Genomic DNA, 9,827 nt, shown 5'->3' on the forward strand with positions numbered 1-9,827 from the left:
AGCTTATTGCGCTCATCAGTGTTCATTATTTTGCTTACCGTCTTCGCCGCCATTCGGAAACGCACAGTGCCCAAGTGCGCATACGCAAGCCCCGAAGGAAGAGCGCAGCGCGACCTATATTTGAAGGCGTCAGAATGTCGCATGCTTTTCGTTTGATAAGTATTACTAGTCGACCGTATATACGTTCAGAGAACCAGATGGCATTCCAGGTGCACGCTAAGGATGTATTGCCACTTTGCATACAGCACACGGACATTTTGACTGAGGCACCACATGGCGTGCACGACAAAGCACCTCCTTTAGACAGTGATGTATTTCGCAACCTCGACGCGCATTCCGGTATATATATGAGCTCTTGCGCTGGCGCGGTGGTGTAATGAAGTGTGCGAATCGTGTTGCATTACAAGCTTGAGAAGAAGTAGTACTTGGAGTTTCCTATGTTAGCTGAGGGAAAGTGTGTTAAGCCTGCAAAACAAAGTCGTGTAATATTGGCGGAAGAGCCATGCTATCCGACAGCTTTCATTAGACTTCCTTGACGCCACCTCAACACCTGTTTCGAGGTCATTAGATAAAACTTTTCAAATGCAAATAATTCACTCTGATTTATGCAGAAATGTGGCGCGTGAACTTACAAGACCTATGTGTAGGATATGATGAAACGAATAAAGGTATTCGCGTGTTAGGCCTAGCAAAGGCTGACACGGTAGTATATAACTTCGAGCGTTGGGAGGCCACACGCTACCCCTCATTCTCTTCCTCCTCACCCATATTCTCTGGATCATTCTTTGATCACTGCCTGCTCCAGAAGAATGTATCTTAGCGTAGCAAAAGGTTTGCCTTCTTGAGTTCTAATCAAAACTTGCTCTCAGCATTTAGAATTTCACTGAACTCTGCTCAGCCCCCCTCTTCACAAGATGGTTCCGAAACAATGTGATCTGCTGTGGTTCTCTAAGCTGCATCTAAATATGGCCAAACGTGCATCTTTGCATTCAGCTCCTAGAGGAGCGTGACCAAGGTCGCCAAAAACTGAACCGGCTTCGTCTTGAGCAGCGGAACGCCATAGCTGCTGGGACACTCCAGCGAGTCTGCGCCGGCAGAAACGCGATTGCGCAAGAAACTGCGTGCAGTGACTCGCTGTTTCTTGCCTTTCTATTTTGATTTTCTTTGCTTAGAGTTGTGCGCCGCGTGCCTGCATGCGCGCTCTTTTGCGTCCTACTCCGGCATATTGTGCCAACATCGTGGCCGCGATGGTAACACGCTCCCCGGCCTCTCTGAACACTGTTCGGATAGATTTCATCCGCCGCTGCGCCTGCTCTCAATCTGCTCCTCCGCTGCTGCCGCCTTTCCTCGCCAATAAATTTCTGCGGCTCTCTTCTGCGAGGAACCGTCGCAGGCGGCACGGAAATAGGTCCGACACCCGTCGTCCCGACCGCCTTTTGTGGGACGACCGCTGTGCATGCGCGGCTCGCGTGCCTCGCGTGTCTCGCCAACGATGACAGCTCGCGAACTCGCGCGCACGGGCGCCTGTGCGCTGCTTGCCGCGCATCTGGGCGAGGTTGACGTCTTCCTCTTTGTATATTTTTCCTCTCAGGCCATCTAGCCCCTTTGTGGAGGCCCCTCGCGTGTCAACAAATGGGCTGAAAAAGCGCGAAGGAAAATCTTTTGCCCTTCCTCTCTTTCCTCAACATTACTGATTCTCTCTTGTGAGGTTACTCGTATATATATATATATATATATATACATATATTTGCCTCGACATGCAGGGAATTCAACGTAACAGTAAGGGAAGAAGGAGGAGGTTACGCCACGTCTGAAATGTGACTCGCCCGATGACGCCTAGGAATCCAGAGTATTTGTAAAGTGCTGAGGTAGTTTCATTACATTATTATGTTTGCCTTTTTGCACGAGACTTTCGGTTGCAGAATCCAAGACTCCTAGACTAAGTGTACGTGCGTGCGTGAGTGCGTGTGTGTGTGTGTGGGGGGGGGGTGGGGGGTGTCGATGTTGCGGTTGCACCTGGTCAACGTGACTCGCACCTCAACCTCAGTCTGCATATGTGCCCCAGCAGCCTTACGACACAGCACAGGCGGTGAGCGTAAAAGAAGGATGCGAAGCACGTGTGGTACATCTAGCCATTCGCGGTCGCTACAATATCTAAAGGACACCATCGTAAAGCTAGATGACAGTGATAAGGGAAGGCTTCCGCTTGGCGATGGGAACAGTGAAGCTTCGATGTGCCTCGTATCTTTCTTTTTCATTCGCATGGCTGTTGAGGCTGCCATCCTCTGCGTTGGTCGGCAGGTGGGCGTCATCCAATACGCTTCCGGTTCGTACGCCCTTCACCTGCAACGTGCAGATTGCGTCGTACGCGTCTTGCGTACACAGTGGACGAACGCGTAACTTGCGCGTACGACGAGCTGCGCGTAGGCTGCGCCGATAAACCTATCGGTGCTACGCGTTGTATAAGGCTACGGCACAAAATCGAGTAGTTTTGTCAGGGAAAATAATTTATTTTATGGTAGACGTGATCTAAGAAATGCCTATTTGTGTTCACCTTTGTTGTTGTCGTCACGTTAAGGTGAGCATTTTGCTAAATAATTCATACCACACAGTGACTTGAAGAGTGCGCGAGGGAGCCATTTGTGTGTGTTTTGTTCTCTTTAATGGCGTATGAATACACCAAAGCAAGCGCGCCGGTAATATAACATTGTGACTAAATAATCGGTCTAATTTTATCCACCGTGGTTTGCATTTACCTAATCCACATGCGCAACTGCACCGGCTATCCTTCCTTCCACAGTAGGATGCAACCATGTACCCTATCACTAGCAGTGTAGCGTTACTTTCACACTTAGCGGCCTTGCGTGGAATGACGAACAGTGTTGAATTCCTTGCCTGCAATTGTGAAGAAACCAGAAAACAGGTTCTTTGTGGCAACACTTAATTTGATAATGACCGAGAGATGGAAGAGCTTTATCACTGGTTAAGATCGTGATACTGTAGTTCTAGCGTGCATTAACACTGTGTAGTGTCTCCTCCTACACATATTTCACTTTCCTGTCCAACCTGTTCCAATGTATATAGAATAGCCCAACCGGGCTCTGCCCTTATTAAACTGCTTTTATTTTATCGCTAGCTTTCTATGAGTGCCAGAGGCGATGCAGAGCAATTCGACTTAAAAAATTGCGTGTAGAAGGGCGACTTTTCATGCGGATTCACACTGTGCTGTAAAGTGTCCGCACTTCTATGGCTGCCTGAGGTTTCCAACTCGCGAGAAGGCGAAGTCAGGATTGGTAAGAAGTGGTGGAAGGCGGTCGGCGACGACCGACCTTGTCCGTGGCTGGAATCACCAGTCAGTACGTGCAACAAAGTTGGACAAATAATTTTTATACTATTGTGTCGCGATAGAAATATCATACGCATTCGTGAGTGTACGTATAATTACTATGCGTAGCGTTCTGGCTGGCGGATGACAAAAGTAACAGTAAATCTCACGAACTGCAATAGGTTTGCCAGTGCTATCCGTGTTTCCAAATCACGAGGTTCCACCATACCTTAATGAATACACAGTGTCGTCATAACATGTAGTGTCACAAGCTGGAAGCGTAGAGTAGCGTGCACAGATGCTAGCCGAGTAAGCTGGGCACAGCTCGATTCAGTCGTGCCCGTATATGCAAACACCAAGTTTCACACTCCTCCGTATATCTGAATTCTGCAAGTCATGCAAAATGCGTAAGGTTTCGTAGCCCACTATCCGCTGTCCGGCTCCGCAAACGCATATAGGCTATCAGAAATTATTATTATTATTATTTGTTTTGAACACATATACGCATATACACAGGTATCAGGAAAGGAAAAGCGAGGAGCAGGCTGGCAACTGCCACCGGAAGGGGCACAACGCCTGCCTACTCTTCTGAAGGGAGGTGACAGCAACATAGAAATGGAAGATAGGATGGAAGATAGGATGGAAGATAGATTTCCTATCAGAAATCGATAGCGAACCCATTCCATGCATACGTTTCCAAGACCCGCGAATGTGGAAACATATATCACCACATTATACTCCATGACAATTCGGGGCAGCATCTTGTTTCACATCTGTGCGAAATTAGAATTGTTTGTCTTCATTTCCTCTTGATTACATGGCTTTTTTACTAGATGCAATTTTGCATCCTCGTAAGTATCCCAAACGGGTCACTGAGTTGCATAAAAATCTGGCATGTCCTTGACTGACTTATGCGAGGCGAACTCACGCATCCTTGTCGCCAGTATACCGTGTGTGCCATAGTATGGCATGGCGTACTAAATGCATACTTATGTATTACGCCGCTTGACTGATTATAGGGAGCATCGGGCACAGTCCATGTTGCAGAAACAGGATCCTTACAAAACCTGCCCCGCACCAAAAGCGAAAACGTTAAGCCATCTTGCTTTCTCCAGTATCTCCTTGGCCGTCTATTGTTGCAGCTATACGTCAAGCTGGGAACGAAGGTGGTGCGCCCTGGCGATGATAATAGGCACCACACCGAATCAGCAAGTCGAGTGGTCTGCGGTCTACTGCACATGCGTTAGCGCCCTGGCTTCTTTACATACATTGTGATACTTCACTATGACCGAAGACAAATTGCTATCCAACCAACTATGCACACGTTCTCTGCACTATGCCTGTTTCCTTCCTCTGTTCCTGCAGCAAGCGCTTTCAATAGTATCGCAGAACAAAACCGTTCCCGGACTTGGCTTGAATATTTGCTTCGCTCCACGCTCCAGTAGGTAACATAGGAGAGTTAGAGAAAAACGCCTCGAGAAGACGGCAGCATATACGTCGTCTGTGGTGCTCACGATTTGCTATTTTCTTTCTGATTTTCCTTTTCCTTTCGGCGGTCACGCTCGGTGCTTCACGGGATATGTCCTTAAGACGCGGTGTGAAAAGAAAAAAAAAAGACAATGGCGTCTGATTCACGAAGGTAAGCAGCGTATCCGCCACCTCTTATTTCTCCGAGATGCATGGCCCCACTGCGTTATACAAACAAGGAAATAACGTTAACCGCTCAGCTGCTACTGTGCGTAACAGGCGTTACGGTGGTAACTACACCGCACTCGCCCTAGCCGCATCGCTATTTCGCGGGCTGCGTGTTTATGTAAGAGGAATAGACGCTGGTGCAACGCAACTAACTTTAGACTCAGGAACAAGACCCATGGGCCTGCACTTTTTTTTTTTTGGGGGGGGGGGGGGGGGGGGCGTTGACAGAGAAAATGTTTGAATTGTTAGTTATCGGGCTCCAAAAAGCGCTGCTGCTCTTCAGGTATGTCGTTTTTCGTTCGTGAGCTGCCCAATCATTCCACCATGAAAAAAAAGCGTGTTTCACTTTTCAAAGCTATATTTTTCGATTTTTGCTTCACTCCTGTACGTTTTGCCTCTACTTAAGTGTAACTAGGAGCTTCAGTCGCCTTGCTCATCAAATTTTGCGCATCTCACAATAAGAACTTTGAAATAATCGACCATCTTATTGGCAGCAAAGTAGAGCCATAAATTCCCGCTATAAATTCGGAACATAGCGCAATAATATTGCCAACGCGGCGTGTTCCGTTATGGTAACGACGTTGTGAAGGTCGACTTCTTGCTCAACATTTCAGTGCACGTTTGTATTCCTCCTTCCTTCCTTTTCTTTTCTTTAAGCTTAGTGGCAAGATCGACATTGCTCATTTTCATGCTGACGTCGGAGTATCTATGTATACAAAAATTTACAAGAAATAGGAGTAAGCCCAAAGGTAACTGATGAAAGGGAAAAAAAAGAGAAACACGAGCCCACAGAAAGTATAATCGCATGGAGGCGGCTGGTGTAACCTCAGCGCGCTAAACTGACGTCATCACTTCCAACTGTGTGAAAATATAGTCCTGTTAACGTCCTCGAGTTATCGCTTGGGCACAGCAAGCCCCTTCACCGAAACTCAATTGTCCTATACGATAACATACCTCGCCGTTTACGGTTCCGCTTCGCACCGTATCTGACTATCACAGCGGACTTAACCAGTAGGAAGGCCGTTTCAAGACGTGCACATTGCGTGGATCCCTCTAACCACGCGGTGGTTGGCTGTCGAACGGGTCGTTGTCAACTTCCGCTTACCTTGCGTGATTGACGGTTAAGAAACGACGCAAGCACGACGCGCACTGCCCTCGCAGCAAAAGACAGACGCTTGGCTTCTCCTGCTCGTTTTACTCACTGTATACGAAGGACCCGGAAGATTGTTCTCCTACGGTGTACCTCCAACGATCTCCGTTCTATCATTTTCTTGAAGTTAACGCTCCAGTGAAACTATGATCCCTATGTCATGTCACATTAAGTAAGAAATGTGGATACTAGGGCCCAAGAGGGCTTTCCAATTATGTTAGGCAGAGCGCGACTCTTATAAATCCCCAATTCGGCACTGTCCAATTTGGGTTGACGCACGGCATACGTGGACGAACAGGTGCATTGTGTTTCAGTATGTACACTGACTTAATGAATATAATAGTGTAATGAATGTCCCTTGGAATTGTATTCTGTCAACGTTGGATTTGTATTCTGTCTTGTTGGGACTTCAATTTAGGTAACCTTATATCTCAAAAATTGATCACTACAAAAGAAATGCATCAGCATGTGAACTATAATTGTTGTGCTTTACAATGTACCAGCACTTGTACGCAAGTGGATGTAAAAGACAATACAAAAGCATGAAGCGTATAACAATCATCGCAGTAGACGAATGCGAACATAATATAACCTTACAACCCACAAGCACTGCTCTGCGAAATAAACGTGCGTTCATCTACAAAAGAAAAAGAAATCTTTATAATACTAAGAAAGTTCATAAAGTGTAACAAAACAACGAAGATGCTCGCATAGCGCATTTTAGGGAACGTCGACGCGCTTAAATGCCGAGTCCCCTTTTACCACCGCTGGAATCTGTTCTTGGCATTTTTTTAGTTTGCCAAGTGAAAGAAACCGCAACAGTTCGCATTCCTTCGGAAGAAAAGTGGCGCTAAACAGTACGTTTTCCGCAACACCGCCGTTTCACCGGCTCCAAGTACGCCGAAAAATCTGTGGTGTTAACCGGTCGGAAGGAAATGTGTCTTTTGTCTTTTGAATGGGAGCAAAGCAGCCCGCTTTCTGTGCAGTTTTAAGCTCCACTCAAGCGAAGCTTCCCTTTGACGACGGATACGATGGATGACTTTTGTTTAACGTGCATAATTGCTGCGGTGTCTTTTACTCCAGAACTCACAGAGTAGCTAGTAGTGTCCAAGGAACAAGTCCTCGCAGCATTATTTCGTCCGAGGTGATCCCACGCTAACCCTGCAAGTCAGTTAAGCTTTCAAAACGTTAGCATGGCATACGTCTGTCTTCATTTTTCAGACCCGTCAAATAAACACAGTATATTATTGATTGCATAAAGAAAGGAAGTACCAATTGAAAGCTTGTGCGTTGTTTAAGCTACGCGTGTGCATCACTACGGACATTTGAAACAGAGGCGCACGATTTGTCCTATGTACGCAATCGTGCATGATTCTGTGCGTTTTCTTTAATTAGGGAATGATCATACGAAATGTATGCAGCAAACAATTTTGAGAAGCACAAACTTAACACTTTGTTGCTGAATATTCAATAAGTAAGCTTGACACCTACCTTTACCTTTAACTCCTGAAACAACTATAGATAAAAAACCCACAAAGAAAAAAGAAGATAAATATGCACGGGGGGGGGGGGGGGCAATAATAAAGAAATGCATACTGATGCACCATATTATTCGCTAAGTATTAGGAAAGCATCAATCAGTGGCAATTAAAGTTTGGCTAAGGCAAGTGCGGGCATATGACCTCAGGCACATTGCGTGTCAGCAGGGCTATCCTCCCGAACAACGCTACCGCGACAGTTAGTACTAATAATGGCATTGGTGAAGTATAACCGCCACGGAGACTAAAGATAGGCTTCTCCGCATGGCATGTTCTCCCCACAAAAATCGAAGGATGCAGAAGAAGCGAATGAAAGCTTAGCGTGATCTGATGCCAAAAAACAAAATCTGCCATGAACCATGCAACTCACACAGACGGCGGAATGGGAAACAGTTCCTCCGAGAAGTGATTTCAATTTGCCCATACAGAGAACCTTATCAAGACAAAGGACACGAAAATAAAGTATACACTGCTATCTATAACGTTTCCAACACCTCGCGCACATCGGTGTCTGTGAAACGGCCTATATGTTGCATCGCGCGCGCGAATAACATACGCGTCACTCAAGAAAGGAAAGCAGTAAATAAGACAGTGCAAATACGCTTGAGAATCCCGCAAGTGATTCTAAGAAATATTAAGTGTATATGCAAAAATAAAACATGCAAAGCACACAGACAACGACCATATGGCGTGAGCATACAACTCACCCTGCTAGAAGGCAACCCAGTAGAAAAATCCGCCGTGTCATTGTCACAAAACACTCCATGGCTGCAGAAGTGTGGTCGCCGAGGCAATCCTTGCCAGAAAAGCACCACCACTTTGCCTCAATATCAAAACGCGGGAGGCCTGCGCCGTAAGCCACCTTCCTTTCGTTCTTTTTTTTTTTTTTTCGGTAGCAACTCGCGGTCAGTCAAACTCACACCACCTCATACTGACTGCTGCTGTCGACGTCTGCGCACAGGGGGCGAAATGAGGGATCCTTTCTCCACCGTCAGTGGGTCTCGGTGTCACGATCCCGCGAAGTTTCCGATCACGCCCGCAGATGAGGATTCGCGCAGAGGCAGCAGAGGTGCTCGTCGTGTAGGCAGTCGTCGTCCGACTGAACTCCAACCCCGTCTTGTGTCTTTTCGGTTTCGCCTGCGGGCGGGCGGCCGGCGGTGGGGACGCGAGAAAGAATGAAACCGAAACCGCGAACGCCTTTTGGGCCACGAAACGGGCACGTCACCGAACCTTACGCGCTCCGCGCGACAGGATTGGTCGTCACTGACCGTTTTATAACGGACCCCACCACGTGACCCGAAACAAAGGAGAGGAGAAGACGCGCCAGGCCCGATACCCGCTTCCAACGCGAGCCCCCCACTGCGTCCCCCCTTTCGCGCAACACTCTCGTTCGCCGGTGGGGCCACTCTCGAAGCGCGCGCGAGTGTTTCTCCCGTTCTTGTTTTCTTGATTCGGGAGCAAAGTAGACGGCAAGAAAAGTGAGAGGCGTATTTGACGGCTGTCTCGGTCGGGCCCTGGGTGGTTGAGCCGAGAAGACAAGAACGGCGTGACGTTGCGCGCGCCCCTGAGCGGGAAAAGAGAGAGTTGCTGGATCCTTGCGGCCCTTTTGGGACGAATCGATGTCCGCAGTTACCGAACTCGGTCTGAACATTAATGGTTTCGCTAGGGTTACTGGTAAACAAAAGATGCCCCTAGTTAAGAAGACGACGATCTCGCCCGTTCGCTGCTTCCTCGTTTTCTTCTCGTCAGAGCATTGTGGTACGGAGATGACGAGTACGAACAGCCTCTAACGTAACTTATTGCGTAGGTGCTTGCGGTTTTGAAGCGTGCTTAAGTGCGGAGGTCTATTGTGATGGGGTTGAGCTACAGCAAACAAAAGACGCGTCTGGTTAAGAAGGCACCCTCCATCACTCCCGCTTGCTCGCTTTTTGTGATGTCAGTCAGGCCCATTGTGGCCTGAGGGTAACAGATCTAGACCGGCTTTACTATTCTTGCATAGCGCATGTGTCGAGACGCGTCATGTATAATATGCCGCACTAAAGTGGTGCGGACTGACAGCTGCCAACACAAGCGCCGTTTCCCCATCACTGTGACGCCGTCTATATATTTTCAGATATTG

General features: G+C 47.6%; 1 protein-coding gene across 1 annotated transcript in view; it reads right to left on the minus strand.

Moving 5' to 3' along the window:
* The window catches only part of LOC126536242 (salivary peroxidase/catechol oxidase-like), a 147,925-nt gene extending 138,846 nt beyond the window's left edge, over positions 1–9,079 (minus strand). Inside the window, exon 1 of the mRNA XM_050183135.2 lies at positions 8,416–9,079. Coding sequence (XP_050039092.1) covers positions 8,416–8,474 — 59 coding nt within the window. The 5' untranslated portion in view covers positions 8,475–9,079. The remainder of the gene's footprint in view (positions 1–8,415) is intronic.
* Between the last annotated feature and the right edge of the window lie 748 nt (positions 9,080–9,827).

Source organism: Dermacentor andersoni, chromosome 4 (assembly GCF_023375885.2).
Source record: "Dermacentor andersoni chromosome 4, qqDerAnde1_hic_scaffold, whole genome shotgun sequence".
NCBI classification, from domain to species: Eukaryota; Metazoa; Arthropoda; class Arachnida; order Ixodida; family Ixodidae; genus Dermacentor; species Dermacentor andersoni.